General features: G+C 38.3%; 1 protein-coding gene and 1 non-coding gene across 2 annotated transcripts; both read left to right on the top strand.

Moving 5' to 3' along the window:
• The first annotated feature begins 12,171 nt into the window (after positions 1-12,171).
• Positions 12,172-12,243, top strand: TRNAT-UGU (transfer RNA threonine (anticodon UGU)). The gene has a single exon. It is a non-coding gene; the product is annotated as a tRNA-Thr (tRNA).
• A 2,879-nt stretch (positions 12,244-15,122) lies between these two features.
• Positions 15,123-17,051, top strand: LOC107774954 (vignain-like). The gene is made up of 4 exons (XM_016594621.2): positions 15,123-15,703; positions 15,970-16,205; positions 16,293-16,433; positions 16,600-17,051. Exons 1-4 carry the CDS (start codon positions 15,262-15,264, stop codon positions 16,861-16,863), a joined length of 1,083 nt encoding a protein of 360 aa, XP_016450107.1. The 5' UTR covers positions 15,123-15,261; the 3' UTR covers positions 16,864-17,051.
• Positions 17,052-21,467: the final 4,416 nt, after the last annotated feature.

The following is a 21,467-nucleotide window of genomic DNA, read 5'->3' as shown; positions in this document are numbered from 1 at the left end:
TCCATGCACCTTGTGTGCAGATCCAGGTGTGGCTGGACACGGTAGCGATTATTGAGTGTTCTGGTTACAGATTTTCTTGGAAATAGCAAGGTAGCTGTTTGGCGATCGCAGCCCCTGCTCTTCTCCCTCTTATCTTCCTCTAGTAGTATTTAGCTATTTTTCCAGGCTGAGTTAGCCTTGATATTGTCAGACAGATTATAATAGATGCTCATGACTAGTGACACCCCGATGTCGGGCTTTTCTTTTCCGGACTTCTCTTTTCTTTGATTTGAACTCTTTAAATAAAGGTTTATGCTAAATAACCTTGAAATTATCTTTAAAACGAAGATATCGGTTTGTTTTGGAAATGAGTCGGCTTGCCTAGTTCCACGATAGGCGCCATCATGACAGGGGTTAGTTTTGGGTCATGACAGATTGGTATTAGAGCCTAGGTTTCATAGGTCTCACGAGTCATGAGCGGGTTTAGTAGAGTCTTGCGGATCGGTACGGAGACGTCTGTACTTATCTTCAGGAGGCTGTAGATCTTTTAGGAAACTCCATATTCTTGAATTCTTGTCGTGCAAATCTGTTGATTCTAGTAACTAAACATATGTTGTTTCATTCTCTAACAGATGGTGAGGACTCGTGCTACCGGTCAGGAGGGCCAGCTACCAGTACCACCAGCCAGGGCCGCGAGAGGCCGAGGCCACGGTAGAGGCCGTGGTAGGGGCAGAGGTGCAGCCCGTACAGCAGTTGGGGCAGTACCTACAGATCCACCGGTTGTCCCAGATCAGGACCAAGTTCCAGTTGTTGATGCACCAGCTCAGGCACCACATGTGCCTATTGTGATTCCAGGCCTTCAGGAGGCCTTAGCTCAGATTCTGACAGCGTGTACTGGCCTTGCTCAGGCGGTCTCTATTTCGACGGCCGCAACCACTTCTCAGGCTAGGGGAGGCACTCAGACTCCCATCGCTCGCACACCCGAGCAGGTTATTCAGGGACTTCAGACACCAGAGGCACCACCAGCCCATCCGCTTGTTATTGCTCAGGATTATGTGTCTCCTTCTATGCCTGAGAATGATCAGCATAGGTTGGAGAGGTTTGGGAGACTTCAGCCACGACCTTTCAGTGGCACAGAGAGAGAGGACGTTCAGGACTTTTTGGACAGGTGTCAGAGGATACTCCATACTGCTGGTATTTTGGAGACTTGCGGGGTCTCGTTCACTACCTTTCAGTTTTCTGGGGCTGCACTCAGATGGTGGGAGACTTACGAGAGGCGTAGGCCTGTCGGCGCAACACCCCTTACTTGGCAGCAGTTCTCCGTGGTCTTTTTGGAGAAGTTCCTGCCTCGATCCCGTAGAGAGGAGGTGCGTAAACAGTTTGAGCGGCTACGCCAGGGTGATATGTCTGTGACGCAGTATGAGATGCGGTTCTCCGAGTTGACCCGTCATGCTATCTGGTTGGTTCCCACAGATAGAGAGTGGATCATGAGGTTTATTGATGGCCTCACTTATCAGCTACAGTTGCTCATGACCAGGGATCGAGTTTCGGGTGCTACCTTTGATGAGGTTGTCGACATTGCTCGGCAGATTGAGATGGTTCGCGGTCAGGAGAGGGTTGAGCGGGAGGCCAAGAGGCCTCGTGGTCAGGGTGGATTCAGCGGTGCTCCTTTTGGGGGTCAATTCTAGCACGGTAGAGGTCGTCATTTCAGACAGGCTCAGTCAGCTCGGCCATTTCATCGGGGTGCATCATCTGGCCATGGTTCTCATAGTTCTCATCAGAGCCACTCATCACTTACTGCCCTTCCAGTTCATAGTTCGTCCCGTGCTCCACCTGTTTAGGGCTCTTCCATGCCAGGTTCTTCTACCAGTCATCTCGGTGCTAGGGGTTCCCTTCAGTTTCCGCCGCCAGCACTAGGGAGTTATTTTGAGTGTGGAGAGCTTGGGCATATGTGGAGGCAGTGTCCTCGTCATCATGGAGGTCTATCTCAGCAGAGGAGTCAGCCTCCGACTACAGTCCCAACTACCTCACCATCCGCCCAGTTAGCTTGGGGTGGAGGTCAGTCAGCTAGGGGTCGCCCTAGAGGGGGAGGCAGATCAGGGGTTGGTCAGGCCCGTTTCTATGCTCTCCCTGCCATACCATATGCTATTGCTTCAGATACTGTGATTACAGGTATTGTCTCAGTTTGCCACAGAGATGGCTCAGTATTATTTGACCCTGGTTCCACGTATTCTTATGTTTCCTCGTATTTTGCCCATTTTCTGGATATGCCCTGTGAGTCCTTAGTTTCATCTGTACATGTATCTACTCCTGTGGGCGATACTATTATTGTGGACCGCGTATATCGGTCATGTGTGGTGATTATTGGGGGTCTGTAGACCCGAGTAGATCTATTGTTGCTCAGTATGGTTGACTTTGATGTGATATTGGGTATGGATTGGTTATCTCCATGTCATGCTGTTCTAGATTGTCACGCTAAGATGGTGACGTTGGCTATGCCTGGAATTCCGAGGGTTGAGTGGAGCGGTTCTATAGATTATGTACCAAGTAGGGTAATTTCATATTTGAAGGCTCAGCGCATGGTTGAGAAGGGTTGCCTATCTTATTTGGCTTTTGTGAGGGATGTTAGTGCAGAGACTCTTGTCATATATTCTGTTCCGGTGGTACGTGATTTTCCGGATGTGTTTCCTGCATACCTACCGGGCATGCCGCCTGACAGGGATATTGACTTTGGTATTGATTTGGTGCCGAGCACTCAGCCCATTTCTATTTCACCGTATCATATGGCACCGACGGAGTTGAAGGAATTGAAAGAACAACTTCAGGAACTCCTTGATAAGGGGTTTATTCGACCTAGTGTGTCACCTTGGGGTGCACCGGTTCTATTTGTGAAAAAGAAGGATGGTTCTATGAGAATGTGTATTGATTACAGGCAGTTGAACAAGGTCACAGTCAAGAACAAGTATCATTTGCCTCGTATTGATGATTTATTCGACCAGCTTCAAGGTGCGAGGGTGTTCTCCAAGATTGATTTGAGGTCCGGTTATCACCAGCTGAATATTCGGGATTCAGATATTCTCAAGACAGCTTTCAGAACCCGATATGGCCATTATGAGTTTCTGGTGATGTCTTTTGGGCTGACCAATGCCCCATCAGCGTTCATGCATCTGATGAACAGTGTATTCCAGCCCTATTTGGACTCATTCGTCATTGTATTCATTGACGACATCCTGGTGTACTCTCGTAGCCAGGAAGAGCACTCTCAGTATTTGAGGGCTGTATTGCAGAGGTTGAAGGAGGAGAAGCTTTATGTAAAGTTCTCTAAATGTGAGTTTTGGCTCAGTTCAGTAGCATTCTTGGGGCACGTGGTGTCCAGTGAGGGTATTCAGGTGGATCCGAAGAAGATAGAGGCAGTGCAGAGTTGGCCCAGACCGTCCTCAGCCACAGAGATTAGGAGCTTTCTTGGTTTGGCGGGTTACTACCGCTGCTTTGTGGAGGGATTTTCATCTATTGCATCGCCCTTGACCAAATTGACACAAAAGGGTGCTCCGTTCAGGTGGTCAGATGAATGTGAGGAGAGCTTTCAGAAGCTCAAGACTGCTTTGACCACAGCTCGAGTGTTAGTTTTGCCATCAGCTTCAGGTTCTTACACCGTGTATTGTGATGCCTCGAGGATAGGCATTGGTTGTGTTTTGATGCAGGAGGGTAGGGTGATTGCCTATGCCTCGCGCCAATTGAAGACCCATGAGAAGAACTATCCTATCCATGATCTTGAGTTAGCAGCCATTGTTCACGCCTTGAAGATTTGGCGTCATTATTTGTATGGGGTTCATTGTGAGATCTATACTGATCACCGGAGTCTGCAGTATCTGTTAAAGCAGAAGGATCTTAATTTGCGTCAGCGGAGATGGTTGGAGCTTCTTAAGGACTATGATATCACTATTTTGTACCATCCGGGAAAGGCCAATGTGGTGGCCGATGCTTTGAGTCGCCGGGCAGAGAGTTTGGGGAGTTTAGCCTATCTTCCAGCAGCAGAGAGACCTTTGGCATTAGATGTTCAGACCTTGGCAGGCCAGCTTGTCAGATTGGATATTTCGGAGCCTAGTCGGGTATTGGCTTGTGTGGTCTCCAGGTTTTCTCTTTATGACCATATCAGGGAGCGTCAGTATGATGACCCTCACTTGCTCGTTCTTCAGGACAGGGTTCGAAGAGGTGATGCTAGGGATGTGACTATTGGTGATGACGGGGTGCTGAGAATGCAGGGCCGGATATGTGTGCCTAATGTAGATGGGCTTCGAGAGCTGATTCTTGAAGAGGCCCACAGCTCGCGGTATTCCATCCATCCGGGTGTCGCGAAGATGTACTAGGATTTGAGGCAGCACTATTGGTGGAGGCAAATAAAGAAGGATATAGTTGGGTTTGTGGCTCGGTGTCTAAACTGTCAGCAGGTTAAGTATGAGCATCAGAGACCAGGTGGCTTGCTTCAGAGGTTAGAGATCCCAGAGTGGAAGTGGGAGCGGATCACTATGGACTTTGTAGTTGGGCTCCCACGGACTTCGAGGAAGTTCGACGCTATTTGGGTTATTATGGATTAGCTGACCAAGTCTGCGCACTTCATTCCAATTGGTACTACTTACTCTTCAGAGCGGTTGGCTGAAATTTACATCCGAGAGATCGTTCGCCTGCATGGTATCCCAGTTTCCATCATTTTAGATAGGGTACTCAGTTTACATCACAGTTCTGGAGGGCCGTGCAGCAAGAGTTGGGTACTCAGGTTGAGTTAAGCACAGCTTTTCACCCTCAGACGGACGGACAGTCAGAGCGCACTATTCAGATATTGGAGGACATGTTGCATGCTTGTGTCATTGATTTTGGGAGTTCATGGGACCAGTTTCTGCCACTCGCGGAGTTTGCATATAACAACAGTTATCAGTCGAGTATTCAGATGGCTCCATACGAGGCTTTGTATGGGAGGAGGTGTAGATCTCCGGTTGGATGCTTTGAGCCGGGTGAGGCTAGGCTCTTAGGTACAGACTTGGTCCAGGACACATTAGATAAGGTGAAATTGATTCAGGAGCGGCTTCGCACGGCGCAGTCTAGGCAGAAGAGATACGCGGATAGGAAGGTCCGTGATGTTTCTTTAATTGTTGGGGAGAAGGTTTTGCTGAAGGTATCACCCATGAAGGGTGTTATGAGGTTTGGGAAGAGGGGCAAGTTGAGCCCCCGGTTCATTGGGCCTTTTGAGGTGCTTTAGAGGATAGGAGATGTGGCTTATAAGCTTGCCTTGCCACCCAGCTTGTCGAGTGTGCATCCAGTGTTTCATGTTTCCATGCTCCGGAAGTATATTGGAGATCCGTCCCATGTTTTGGATTTCAGCACGGTTCAGTTAAAGGATGATATGACTTATGATGTGGAGCCGGTGGCTATTTTGGATCGGCAGGTTCGAAGGTTGAGGTCAAAGGATATAACTTCAGTGAAGGTGCAATGGAGAGGTCAGCCTGTGGAGGAGGCCACTTGGGAGATCGAGCGGGAGATACGGAGCAGATATCCACGCCTATTCGAGACTCCAGGTATGTTTCTAGACCCGTTCGAGGACGAATGGATGTTTAATAGGAGGAGGATGTAACGACCCGGCCGGTCGTTTCGAGAGTTATAACCCTGTTTTCCCCATTCCTACTTCTTTTTGTGTTATTCAGCTATATTATGTTATATCGGGTTAGTTGGTTCGAGTCCGGAAGGAACTCGGGGTGAAATAAGATACTTAGTCTCATAATTGAAAATTTTAAGTTAGAAAAATGGACCGGATATGGACCTATATATAAACGACCTCGGATTTGAATTTTGATGATTCCAATAGCTCCATACGGCGATTTCGGTCTTAGGAGCGTGTTTGGAATATTATTTGGAAGTCCGTAGAGGAATTAGGTTTGAAATGCCGAAAGTTTTATTTTTGAGAAGTTTGACCAGGGGGTTGACTTTTTGATATCGGGGTCGGAATCTGATTCTAAAAATTGGAATACCTCTGTTATGTCATTTAGGACTTGTGTGCAAAATTTGAGGTCAATCGGACGTGATTTGATAAGTTCCGGAGTTGTTTATAGAAATTAGAAATTTCAAAGTTTATTAGGCTTGAATTGGGGTGTAATTCATAGTTTTAGCGTTGTTTGAGGTGATTTGAGGATTCGACTAAGTTCGTATGATGTTTTAGGACTTGTTGGTATATTTGGTTGAGATCCCGAGGGCCTCGGGTGAGTTTCGGATGGTTAACGGATCAGTAATTGAACTAGAACAGCTGCTGCAATTTCCTTCTGTTGGAAATTGCTTCTGCCCAGAATCGAGCCCAGATCGAGCTCAGGGTCGATGGCCACGATCAAAGCCCAGATAGAGTTCAAGGTCGAGGGTCACGATCGAAGGCACTATCGAGCCCAGGGTCGGGGGTCACGATCGAAGGCATGATCGAGCCCAGGGTCGAGGGTCACGATCGAAGGCATGATCGAGCCCAGGGTCGAGGGTCACGGTCGAAGGCTGGGAAGAAGTCATAATCGAGGGCCAGGACCGAGAACCAGGATCGAGGACCTCGATCGAAGGCCAAGATCGAGGGCCAAGATCGAGGCAGAACCGAGGATGTCTGGGCAGAGTTATAAAAATGGGGGCTTCGTCCCATTTGCCATTTTTGACAAATTGGAACTTGGGGAGAGGCGATTTTTGTTATATTTTCAAGGAAAAACTTGAGGTAAGTCCCTTGTGATAATTTCTACTCCATAATATTGAATTATCATCGAGTAATCCGACTAGATTTCATGATTTTGAGGTGTAAATCAGAGATTGAAAATTAGAAATTTGGAAATAAGATTTTTAGATTTGAGGGTCGAGTTGAGGTCAGATTTTGGTAAAATTGGTATGGGTAGACTCGTGGTTGAATGAACTTTCGGATTTTATAACTTTTGTCGGGTTCCGAGACGTGGGCTCCACATGCGAATTTTGAGCCAATTTCGGGTTTTGGTCTAATTTTGAAGCTTTTCTTGTGGAATTCATTCCATTAGCGTATATTGATGGTATTATACTGATTGTGAATAGATTTGGAGCATTTGGAGGCCGAGTCCAGAGGCAAGAGCATTGCGGGGTAGAGATTTGACCGGTTTGAGGTAAGTAACGATTGTAAATCTAGTCCTGAGGGTATGAAACCCCGGATTTCGTATCATTCTATTATTTTGAGGTGACGCACATGCTAGGTGACGGGCGTGTGGGCGTGCACTGTTGGAGATTTGTGACTTGGTCCGTCCCGTAGCAACTATAAAGTAGCATACTTTGTTGAAACCGTTGATACTTATATGATTTAGAAAGAATTTCTGTAAATTGGGCTGAATGCCATGTTTGGGCCTTGCGCCAATGCTGTTTGGACCCTTAGGGGCTGTTTTGTATCATCCTCTCACTGTTTTCGATTGAAAATCTATACTCAGTCATGGTTATACTTGTTTACTGCATAACTCAGTCTTATGACTCTATTTTGATGCATATAAATGTTTTGGGCCGAATGCCCTGTTTTACTGAAATACCCGAGTGGCTTGATTGGTGAGGATGAGTGTGGATCGGGGCTGCCCGCCTGCAGCATACTTGTGACTGAGTGAGGCCGAGGGCCTGATTGGTGAGGATGAGTATGGATCGGGGCTGCTCGCCTGCAGCATACTTTATTATTATCACACGTGAGTTGTCCGTGTAGATTATAGCGCTTGGGATGAAGGATTCCCTCCGGAGTCTGTATACACCCCCAGTGAGCGCAGGTACCTACTGAGTGCGAGTGCCTAGTGCTGAGTGATTGTGAGGTATGCCCGAGTGGCAAGAGTGATTATGAGGTATGCCCGAGTGATAAGAGTGATTGTGAGGAATGCCCGAGTGGCAAGAGTGATTGTGAGGTATGCCCGAGTGGCAAGAGTGACTGTGAGGTTTGCCCGAGGGGCTGTTTATAATTTAATTATTTTTACTCACATTTGCTGAGCCTTTGTTTGAAAAACTATTGGACAAATATCTTTAAATGATTTTCACTGGAACCGGGTTTAAACGAGACGATTTGATTCAAACACTGATTTTTAAGCATGTTGTACTTTACTGAGATTTCATGATATGAACGTTATATGCTTTATTGCTCGTCACTACTGCTCAGTCTTTATTTATTGTTGTTACTTACTGAGTTGGCGTACTCACGTTACTCCATGCACCTTGTGTGCAGATCCAGGTGTGGCTGGACACGGTAGCGATTATTGAGTGTTCTGGTTACAGATTTTCTTGGAGATAGCAAGGTAGCTGTTTGGCGATCGCAGCCCCTGCTCTTCTCCCTCTTATCTTCCTCTAGTAGTATTTAGCTATTTTTCCAGGCTGAGTTAGCCTTGATATTGTCAGACAGATTATAATAGATGCTCATGACTAGTGACACCCCGATGTCGGGCTTTTCTTTTCCGGACTTCTCTTTTCTTTGATTTGAACTCTTTAAATAAAGGTTTATGCTAAATAACCTTGAAATTATCTTTAAAACGAAGATATCGGTTTGTTTTGGAAATGAGTCGGTTTGCCTAGTTCCACGATAGGCGCCATCACGACAGGGGTTAGTTTTGGGTCGTGACACCAAACCTTCAAATTTCTAACTTTTGGCAATTAGCCTCAAAATTATCTAGGAACACTGAAACTCAAATCGGGGCATACCCCAAGTCCAAAATTACCATCCGGACCTAACGGAACCATCAAAACTCCGATCCGAGGTCAAATACACAAAAGTCAAACTTGATCAACTCTTTCAACTTAAAGCTTCTAAATTGAGAATCATTCTTCCAAATCAAACCTGAACCACTCGAAAATCAAAATCGACCATACACACAAGTCATATTACATCATATAGAGCTATTCAAGACCTCAAACCACTGAACGGAATACTAATACTCAAAATAACCGGTCGAGTCGTTACAAGATTTTTGACCATAAGAGTTAAGTTCTAACTTCACGTAGTTCCATTTCACTAATATCTGCTGCTGCCAGTTTTAATTGCTAGGCCAATGTCACCACAAAATCTGTGGGAAGCACGTAGCTTTACCTTGAAAAAGACATCAGCTTATAATGGTATTTCACAGAGAAAACTTTCAGTCTCATTTAGTCCGTCAATGTGACGCATCATGCAAACATAAATATAGGTTAAAATGTTGAATTCCTATAGAGCAAGCTAGAGTAGTATTTAATGTGCATTGCTAAAATCCATAAAGTGTAAGCATTTATGGCTTTCAAATTTCAAAACCTATAGAGCAGGCTAGAGTAGTATTTAGGGATTTTTACCTTCTTATACTAAATATGAAACTTATTTATCCTCTCTAATCAAGTCTTAACTTAATTATATGGGCATATACAATTTACCAATTATATACAAATTAGTATTAATGAATATCCCTTTATATTAAGAATTGAATAGGGAATCAGTTATTTCCTCTCTCTCCGTATCTCTTTCTCTCTTTCTCTCTTTCCGTCTCTCTCTCTCTCTCTCTCCGTCTCCTTCTCTATTCTTTCCCCAATTTTTCTTCCTTTGTTTTTCTCTATTTTTCCTCCTCTCTTTTTATCAATAAATTTTAATTGTTTTAATATAGAGTTTTAACTTAGTAATTTTCTTTCATGTTGCACAATTGGTGTTGCAATTGAAATTGTCAATCAAATAATTTTGAAGATATTTGATTCTCCACCATTGACAACCATTAAAAAGTTTCAAAGCTTTGAATTTGAATTTGGGTTTTCAAAAACTATTGTTTGTTTGGATTGGATATTGTTGCAAATAATTAGGAATATTCTGTAGAGTTTATATCTCAATTTTGAGGGTGTTTGATGAAGATTAGACTTGATTTTAGTTGAATTTCAGATTGAAACTCGAAGAAGAAGAAGAAGAACATATGGCATACAATATACTTACTAAATTGTATTAATATTGTATGTAAATTGTATTTAAGTTGTATTCTGTTGTAATTATATATACTTTTATTTGAATGTTGTATGAAAGTTAAAAAATAGTTGTATATGTATAAGCCGTTGTATGAAATTTGTATTTAAGTTATAAATACTATCTTTTTACATAAAGTTGTTGATATGTATCAAAATTATTTTAAGAGAAGAAGTTTTGATTGAAATTTAAGAGAGGAACAAGAACACACCACTTACAAAATATATACAAATCATATACAAAATACATACAAAAAAAATATCGTATAAAATTTGTATGAAAATTACATTTAAGTTGTATGATGTTGTAGTTGTATTTAACTGGGTAGAAATAATATACGAAAGTTGTAGATAAGTTGTAAGTAAGTTGTATACTATATAATTTATTGTATGAAATTTATTTTTACTATGTATGTTGCTGTGAATATTCAAATTTACATTAAATTTGTACGAAATTTGTTATGTAATAGTGTAGGAAAGTAAAAATCCCCTCATAAAATTCTTATAATTTTGTATCTATGGGAAAAAGCCCCCCAAATAAAGAGGGGTGATATGGTTAGGCTCAGCCCATAGCACGTTGTACAGATCCCATTACAGATAGTCGAATAGTAACACAGAAATTCGATGAAAAAATAATATTGTATAGTCGATGTAAAAATAAGGGAAATAGGTCAAAATTGTCCCTACACTATCAAAAATTAGTCACGTTTTTATCCGTTTCTACTTCCGGTCTAGATATATGGCTACCGTTATTAAAGTATACAAAATTGTCCCGAACCCTAACAGATTTCCAACGTGGCAGTAGGACCCTTCACTTAATGTGCCAACTAGGCAAATACCTACCCGAATCTCATTTTTTTGACCCAACTATTCAAATACTTTATGGGTCCCACCTCTCTCTCTTAATTCAACCGACAACTTTTCTTCTTCTTCCTCAGTTCTTCTTTTCCAGTTCTTGTTCTTCCTTATTTTTTCTTCTTTTTTTCCTCTTTCATTTTGGAGCTGGGAAATTATGTCTGATGATAAGATAATCATGGTTTTTGGTTTCTTATCTTATGTACAAAAAGTTCAGTGGGAATATTTAGCTTTTTCTCTTGTGATTCTTGGTTGCAGGATCTTGGCGATAGTGTTAGCTTCTAGTTGAGAAAATATCTGAGAAGGCCGACCACCAAAAAATCTCTCTAGACAGTGAAAAAACTCGGATGACCCCATCCCCATTCATGTTATTTTTACCATTCTTTTTATTTTCTGTTTCAACATGACCTCACCCCTCTTTTCTGTTCCAACATCTATTGAAAATCTATCTGCAATTTACAGTCTACCGCAGTCCTTTTGTTTCGTAGATTATAGTGGGTTTTGATAGCAACTATAATAGTGGTGAAAGTGGTAGTTTTTGATTGAATTTCATGATGGGTCTCCGGTGGAGATGGTGAATAAGAGCAGTGGGCAATAGAACTTTTTTATGGTGGGATGAAGTGAGGTGATGATCAACTATAAAAGTTGTGGTGGCTTTGGTGAAAGAAGGTGGTGGACTGGTGAAGCGGCGGCTGTTTTGATGAAGGTGCAGGCGGCGATGGCGGCCGACAGGGGGTTGGGTAGGTTGTGGCTACAACCTTTTACATGTTCAATCATTAGATATATAAAACCTCAAGTTCTTTAGGTTCATGTTTACAGATTTGAGATACTTTTAGGCTTTCATTTCTTTTCTTCTGTTTATTCATTTTTCTGATCTTCAACTCTTCACAAGAAGATGGTAAACGGGAAGGGAGGGGTCAAAGAAATGGGCATGGGTTAAAAAAAAATGAGCATGGGTCTACAATTCGGGTTGGTATTTGCCCAGTTGGCACATTAAGTGAGGGGTTTACTGCCACATTGGAAATCAGTTAGGGTTTGGGACTATTTTGTATACTTTACTAACGATATGCGTATATTTGGACCGAAAGTAGAAACGGGTATAAACGTGACAAATTTTCGATAGTATAGGGACAATTTTGGCCTTTTTCACTAAAAATAATAGCCGAAAAATGTATAAAATTTGTATATTTTTTGTATATATATATATACATTCTGTATATTATATACAAAAATTATACAAGTTTTATATACTTTTTCGGCTACCAGCAATATAAAAGTGAATTAGTTTATAAATATGGAAGATGCTAATGGTGCTGAGATGGACAAATAGGGGAAAAGTCACGAAATAGTTTATAAAATACAAAATCGTAGGCCCCTATAGCTCAGTGGTAGAGCGTCAGTCTTGTAAACTGAAGGTCCGCAGTTCGATCCTGCGTGGGGGCAATTTGTTTTATTATTATCCTACTTCACATTGCCTACTTAAGTATTTAAGCATTTTTATTATTATAGACTGGAAATAACCTAGGAACGGATATCACTATTTTAAATTCCAACCCAGTTATGTATCAGACAAGGAATCGCAAGTTACTTGGATTAACTTTCTGATGATACTCTGTCCCAACTCAATTATTTAATTAGCACTTTTGGATCATCTAATGAATCGAGTGTGGCGAAAACTATTCCGTAACCTACAAATAAAAGAGTTTGTTCTGTGCTAACTTATTTTAGTGTAATTTTTAATCATTGGAAACGTGCATTTAATTTGTCCATACCACTCAACTTTAGATTATATCCATGGAAAAACAATGACGAAGAAAACAAAAATTGATAAAATAAAGAATGAAAAAAGTATATATTACCAGCTTATTTCTTTTACAGTTAGAGTAATTTTTTAGGTGTTATTTTCTCGTATAAAAGAATAATCCAATAAAATACGAGCATATGATAGGAATATTAGATCCGTAATCTAATAAAATATGGGAATATAATGTTTTCTTTTAAAAGAATCAAATTGAAGTATAACAGACAATTTGCCACTTGAAAATTAAGTAAAATTGTACTCCTACTTTTTCCTACTTTTATTACGTAAAACTTGAAAGAAAGTTTGGTTTTTATCAAATGCATCTAATGATAAAGATTAAGATAAAATGAGTTAGTTTTATTACACAAATCAATAGAAAAAGAACATCAAAATAACACATACGGGCAAGGAAGGTTTCCCTTTTATGAATTAAAAAATCACAGGAGAGACCTTAAGGAAGGTTTAATTTCCCTTTTCTGAATTAAATAGTACTAAATTTATTAAATTTTTTAAACTTAAATGGTAGATTCTTGAAACAAGAAGAAAAAGTACTCTACAATGTTCTGCATATCAAAATGACAAAAAAAAAGATAAGTATGTTTTAACATGTTTCAAAAGCGAACAGTGACATATTATTTGAACGATATAAAAAAATTTATTTCTCGTTTTATTATATTTTAATTTTTATTTCATGGCCTTGATTCTTTGAACCTTGATTAGGTTAGTCTTGGATTGTGTTACGCAATAGTAGCACGCAAGCAAAATTTTCCTCTCCTTTTCTATTTCTGCCAATAGTTTCCGTGTGATATCATTTGCCACCTCGAAGCTCACCAATTTTGTAGTATCTCACAAACAAATTTAGATAATTAAAAGCCCATATAAAAAGAAACTAAAAATCAAATTCTCAACAAAATTAACGGCGAGCACAAATTATATCTAAGGACATTTGCTTAACTTAAGCATGGCTTAACTTAACTTATATGAATTAAAATTGTACTCCTACTTTTTCCTACTTTTATTACGTAAAACTTGAAAGAAAGTTTGGTTTTTATCAAATGCATCTAATGATAAAGATTAAGATAAAATGAGTTAGTTTTATTACACAAATCAATAGAAAAAGAACATCAAAATAACACATACGGGCAAGGAAGGTTTCCCTTTTATGAATTAAAAAATCACAGGAGAGACCTTAAGGAAGGTTTAATTTCCCTTTTCTGAATTAAATAGTACTAAATTTATTAAATTTTTTAAACTTAAATGGTAGATTCTTGAAACAAGAAGAAAAAGTACTCTACAATGTTCTGCATATCAAAATGACAAAAAAAAAGATAAGTATGTTTTAACATGTTTCAAAAGCGAACAGTGACATATTATTTGAACGATATAAAAAAATTTATTTCTCGTTTTATTATATTTTAATTTTTATTTCATGGCCTTGATTCTTGAACCTTGATTAGGTTAGTCTTGGATTGTGTTACGCAATAGTAGCACGCAAGCAAAATTTTCCTCTCCTTTTCTATTTCTGCCAATAGTTTCCGTGTGATATCATTTGCCACCTCGAAGCTCACCAATTTTGTAGTATCTCACAAACAAATTTAGATAATTAAAAGCCCATATAAAAAGAAACTAAAAATCAAATTCTCAACAAAATTAACGGCGAGCACAAATTATATCTAAGGACATTTGCTTAACTTAAGCATGGCTTAACTTAACTTATATGAATTACCAATTCGGAGAATCATGCGATTATTTCAATCAAGCTTTCAATTACTTCTAACTGTGCAGCCTCTCCTCAAATTGGACTATGTCCATCTACATGTTGAACAATATTATTTCCTTCTGAATTCAGAAGAGGGGAAAAAAAAAAAGACAAAATAATACGAGTACTATTTTATATTTCAGACTGAAAATCGCATCGCTTTTTGTTTAAGGCAATAGGGGAGTTGGGGTGTGGGGGTGATAGAATGAAAAGGAAAAAAGTTTGTGATATATATATAGGCAAGCTGCATGATTCTTAGCTGCTCAGGGTTTAAGTTATATTATACATACTGGATATTATTTTTTAAGTTATTACATTAACTTATTATAGGCATGTGTAACGCGATCAATAAAAAAATTTCAGTTTAGAAGTTAAACTCAAGTAGTGCAAATGACATATACACACATTTCGCAGCAATAAAATGACAATCCCCTTATTTTTATTTCAAAGATAAAATGGAAAATTAAAAAATATCTTAGTTTCAGTTATTTGCCCACTCCTGACAGCTCGTGCCATGATACCACAAAGTCTCTAACAATATAACTAACGTTCGTCATTCTCTTTAATATCACACATCAATAACTTGTTTGGCTTGCAAACAATTTCTTTTTGTTAAAACCCAAACAGGAAACTGCTTACTGCCTAATTCGAAAAACCCTTTTCCCCCTTCTATATTTGTAATAACCAAACAGGAAACTGCTCCTTAGCTAATTCTTATACCCTATCTTGACTTGTCCCTGCATTATTGTTGAATGTTGTTTTATGCCCATAAGAAATCCATCACTTAGGGAATCCATCACTTGTACTATTCTTACAACTTGACATCTATCTCTTTCGACACTCTTCTATAAAAGGCTACTTCATAGTTCATACTCGATCTCCAAATTCTCATATTGTGGAAATGAAGAAGTTCTTTCTTGTTCTTTTCTGTTTAGCTCTGGTTCTTAGGCTCGGGGAGGCTTTCGATTTCCAAGAGAAGGAGTTGGAGACGGAGGAAAGTTTGTGGGAGTTGTACGAGAGGTGGAGAAGCCATCACACAGTGTCAAGGAGCCTTGATGAGAAGCACAAGAGGTTCAATGTGTTCAAGGCCAATGTTCACTATGTTAACGACTTCAACAACAAGGACAAGCCTTATAAGTTAAAACTTAACAAATTTGCAGACATGACTAACCATGAATTCACAAGTCATTATGCTGGTTCCAAGGTTAAACATTACAGGTCACTCCAAGGAACTCCAAGTGGGAATGGAAGTTTCATGTATGCTAATGTGAACAACGTCCCTCCCTCTGTTGATTGGAGGAAGAAAGGCGCCGTAACTCCTGTCAAAGACCAAGGCCAGTGTGGTAAGAATTAATATGACATGATATCACTTTTTTTTAAACAAAAAAAAAGAAATTGTAGCTTGGGGCCAGTCCACCTGCAGGTATTAGCTATTTTTCACTTGCACAGATTCCGAGTAGCTCTGTCCATCAGAAATCGCCTAATATTTTTTTTTCTCTACTAGGATTCATGTCACCATTCACACCATGTTGCTATAATAGAAAGTAGGAGATCAACATAATGTGTTTTATGATATGATTGTTCATGGAAACTCTTCTACACATTGTAGGAAGTTGCTGGGCATTTTCAACTGTGGTAGCAGTGGAGGGAATAAACCAAATCAAAACGAATAAATTAATTTCTCTATCAGAGCAAGAGCTTGTCGACTGTGACACTAGACAAAACCAAGGATGCAATGGAGGATTGATGGACTTGGCATTTGACTTCATCAAGAAAAAGGGAGGCATCACTACAGAGGATAACTATCCTTACAGAGCTGCAGATGGAAAGTGTAACATCCAAAAAGTAAAGCACTTTCACATAGGATAATTAACTCAGATTAGAAATTTTATTGAATTGGCCTTTATCGAAAAATAATTATTGAATTGACAGGAGAATTCTCCTGCTGTATCAATCGACGGACATGAGGATGTTCCCCCTAATAATGAGGATGCATTGCTTAAAGCAGCTGCCAACCAGCCTATTGCTGTAGCAATAGACGCTTCAGGCTCTGATTTCCAGTTCTATTCTGAGGTAAAGTATATCACCATTACTTAAGTTCAAGAAACTAATATTATTATATGCTTATTTATACATATTTAGATGTAAAAAATAAATTTACGCTATTAGTATATTTTAACCTGTTGTAGTAGGTACGACAGTTATTTTTTAAGTCACTAATAGTGTTTTTGTTTTACAGGGGGTGTACACGGGAGATTGTGGGACTGAGCTAGACCACGGAGTGGCAGTTGTGGGCTATGGTACGACTGTTGATGGAACCAAATACTGGACTGTGAAGAACTCCTGGGGAGCTGAATGGGGAGAAAAAGGATACATTAGAATGCAGCGTGGAATTGATGCAAAAGAAGGATTGTGTGGTATAGCAATGGAACCCTCCTACCCAATCAAGACTTCAAGCAACCCTACAGGGTCTCCTGCAACAACATATAAGGATGAACTCTAGAAATACATTTACTTTGCTCAGAGAATGTCCTTTAATGTTTGATGAAATGTCTCTTCTCTTCAAATTGTGGGCATGTACTCATAAACATGTCAACAACATATGACCAATTTAGTTTCCTTGTGTCAAATTACCTAGTTGTCCAAACTTCAGAGTTTGATTCAATAAACAGTTACTACTTAGTCACTGCAGAGGATAACTATTCTTTTTGCAAATATACATTTTTCTGCAAAATAAAGCTTGGTAGATGGGCACATACTTTTCTTACTCCTATTCTTTTAATAACAGTGGACCACAAAATCACCTACCATTTTTTTTAGTTTGAACTATAATTAATCTCCCATGATTTTTATGCACTTCATAGACGGCTAGATTACACCCTTGGATGCATATTCTTTTCTTTTCTTATTCCTACTAGACAACCAAGGATAAAAAAACCAATTCTACTCTAGTATGCTTTCATCCAAAGCTGCCTCAATCAAGACTTCAACTAATTTAGGTGTGCTATGAAAATAATTATATTGTGGATGTCTATTTATTACTCCGTTATTGATAATCTTCCCGAAGAAGATTATCCATTTGTTACTCTATTGAAATTTATCTACAAGCAGCTGATGCAGGCAGGTTGCAAGCAACTCAATAAAATGATTTGCAACGGCTTCTTATTAAACATGCATGTTCCAAGCAGCTCATGCAGGCAGCTTACAAGCAGCTCAAGAAAAGCCTTGCAACTGCTTCCTTTCTTCTACAAATAGAGGAGTTTTCAGTTCATTATGTATATTATTTTGAAGTTGAATAATATATCAATCTCTCTCTATACTTGTCTTTAGTTTATTACTTTATAATCTTTATTTTATAATACATTATCAGCACAAGACTCTGCCATCTCGAGCAAATACTCCAAGGTACGAAGTTTCTTTTTCTAAATATATGTTTATCATGCATGTTCATCACGTCTTTCTAGCCAACTAATGATGCAGATGTCATTTTACTTGGATGTGGTCTCGCGTCTCGCAAAATTGGAAAGAAAAATTGATTTTACTTAAGCTATTATATGGTCACGAGTCTACACCAGTAGTTTATGTGGCAAACGGTTGGGGATTATGTATACTTATACAATTGCTATTTCTGTACTTATTTTCCTCCTTGATCGATTAGTGAAGGATTAAAAGGTGAATAACAATGTCAGATCCATCTAAACTCCAGCAGAGTTTATGAGAAATATATAATTACCAACAATGGCAATATTTTCTAAGTCTCGCTATGACTTAACTTCATGGTTCACTTGAACTCCAGCAGAGTACGGCCATCAGAAGCGGCTATGTTTCATATATCTCATTGTAACTAAAATTTGTTAACCACTAGAAATGTTATATGCCTATGACCACCAGAAATGATAATTTAGGCTTGCTATGGTTACAATGAAGATAAGTTAGAGAAAATTCTCTATATTATATGCATACCTTGATTTGCTTCTAAAGTAGCAAATATCTTAAAAGAAGTTCGAAGCATCACAATTTAATGTGATTATGCATGTTCAGATAATTATGTTCTATCTCCTGAAGGAAGTGAACTTTTGATAATATTAATCCATTTCCTGAAGTAAATGTGTCAATATTAAATATGAATGCGCTCCTGATGTAAATATATTATGATTCACCTCCAGAAGAGGTAATACGGTTGAGAGAATATATTCTCAATATTTTATATTTCTCCTGAAGTAGTAAATAATTAAAATTTTCTCCTGAAGCAGGAAAATATTATGTAGTGGTAAAGATATTAAAATTCTTAATTTTTGTCATTTATACATTTAGAATTGTCTTTATATTGTTTATTTGATTATGATTTTCTATCATGATACCAGAAGTGTCTGAGCAATATTTTGTAGTACAAAATTTATCAAAAGCTCGTGAAGAGCTAATTGTTTGTCTAGAAGACACAAGATACCAGTAGTGTCTAATAAATATTAGATTGTGGATAATAAATGAAGGCTCTCGAAGAGCTTATATACAAATATGTCATTCATATTATATGATTTCGATCAAAACATATGTTGTAGTAAACCTGAAGTTTACTAATACAAATGGCCATCATCTTGATACTACAAATGACTAAAAGATTGAAAATCTTCATGTTTCCACAATCATAGGGGGTAATAATATGTATGTGAGAAGTTACCCACCTTATTCTTTAATTTTGTACTATACCATGTATCAAAGTAAACCAGAAGTTTACTAATGCAAAAGCAGTTACAGTAAATCAGAAGTTTTACTGTGACAAAAATAGCTACAGTAAAATAGAAATTTACTGATACAAAGGTAGCCACAATAAATTAGAAGTTTACTAATGCAAAAGTTTATGTCATAGTAAACTAGAAGTTTACTAAAAGAAAGCACATGCCATGATAAACTTGAAGTTTGCATTTTTTATCTGGTTTAAATATGATGAGCTAATTGAGAATTATGATAAACATAAATTGAATAACTAGAAGATTCTTCAAAAAATCTCTTGTGTTGCTTGTTCTCATAATAAATTGATTATACCAGCTAAAGTTGGGACTAAGACCCCTGAATTCTGGAATATATAAAAGGTGAAATGGGCCTATTCACCTATCATGTGAACCACTTATAGATGCATATATGAGATGGTTACATGTGTGTTTATTGTCAACCTGCAGTTTGGCATTTGAAATTGCTTTTCTTAATTAAGAGTATAATTATCAGAATATGTAATCAAGATAATTCATCTTGATAACGATGGTATATTCAAGCTGGTTTAGCATTAAATGTCTTCTGTTAATGACTAAATCATTTCTTATGAGAACAAAGCTTCACGTGTTGGTCTAAGATTTTTCAAATTGCATATAGCAACAATTGTATGCATAAGACCAATAATATATAATAAATCCTCCTCTCACAATTGGTTTAGGATCAGAAATCAAATATTTTTACTATCTAATAACTTTTGATATGTGGTATATGATTAATTTCTCTACCACATTGCACAAAGATAGATTTTCCAAAGAAGATTGGGGATATATGTTAATTTTTCTAACATTTGGGGTATGGAATAAACAGAAATATAATATATGAATCGAATTATCATTAATATGATCCTCACTTAGAAGATAATTCAAGTCAAATGGCAGAAGCATTTGCGATCCAAAATAAAATATCATATTTCAGCTTCAAATACTCCTATTAAAATTAAGGTCCCTGAAAGATAGAGTTTACTATACGCATGAAGCGTGGTAGACCAATCGGTTCTAAAGGTAACAATCCTTGAAAATGATAGGAGCAAATGATTAAAATGATCATAAAAGGAGGAAATAAGCTCTAGAAGAGCCCATGACGTAATATTTCATGAAACTCCAGAAGAAGTTCAGGTACCTGAAAATAAAGAAAGTGATGAGATCTCAACACGTTATGTCGCTTGCGAACCGATACAAAATGATCATCGACGATATATTTGATACAATATGGTGCACAATATTATAAAAGGTTGTGAGGGCCGGACCTGTAGTCCAAACACCTGAAAATATCATGCCATTTAAGTGCAAGTCATAACATATATAACTCATTTGATTAAATCTATATGAAGATCCCTGAAGGATTTAAAATTCTTGAAGCATATAATTTAAAGTCTTGAGAAATGCACTCGATCAAATTACAAAGATCTTTGTACGGTTTAAAATCAATCTGGGCGTATGTGATATAATCGCCTCCGTGAATATTTGCTGAAAGAAGGTTACATAAATGATGTTATTTGTCCATGTATTTTTATAAAGAAAATGACATCAGAATTTGTTATACTTGCTGTTTATGTTGATAACATAAATCTTGTTGGAACTCCAGAAGAGCTCCAAAAGGCAATTGAATATCTTAAAAAAAAATTTGAGATGGAATACAAAATTGAACTGCGGAGACTCAAATATTTGAAATAAGATTTTCATCAGGGGGAGTGAAATGCACGCTGTACTCTTTTTCCCTTACTAAGATTTTTCCCGTGGGGTTTTTCTTATAAGGTTTTTAATGAGGCATCTAGAAATGTGTATTACTAAATATATGTATTCTTTTTTCTTCACTAGGATTTTTGTACTATATTTTTCCTAGTAAGGTTTTAACGAGATAATATTTTTTAATGAACATCCAAGGGGGAGTGTTATGAAAATAATTATATTGTGGATGTCTATTTATTACTCCGCTATAGATAATCTTCCAGAAGAAGATTATCCATTTGATACTCTATTGAAGTTTATCTACAAGCAGCTGATGTAGGCAGGTTGCAAGCAACTCAATGAAATGATTTGCAGCAGCTTCTTATTAAACAGGCAGGTTGCAAGCAGCTCATGCAGGCATCTTACAAGCAGCTCAAGAAAAGCCTCGCAATTGCTTCCTTTCTTCTATAAATAGAGGAGTTTTCAGTTCATTATGTAAATCAGTTTGAAGTTGAATAATATATCAATCTCTCTCTATACTTGTCTTCAGTTTATTTACTTTATAGTCTTTATTTTATAACAAGGTGTAATTTGTTAGAAGATTGTGTTCGAAAATAAATTCTGCAAAATTAAAAAAGAAATAGAAGTAGGAGAATTAAAGTGTTTCGTA

Source organism: Nicotiana tabacum, chromosome 24, assembly GCF_000715075.1.
Source record: "Nicotiana tabacum cultivar K326 chromosome 24, ASM71507v2, whole genome shotgun sequence".
NCBI classification, from domain to species: domain Eukaryota; kingdom Viridiplantae; phylum Streptophyta; class Magnoliopsida; order Solanales; family Solanaceae; genus Nicotiana; species Nicotiana tabacum.
This window is presented reverse-complemented; position numbering and strand designations above follow the sequence as displayed.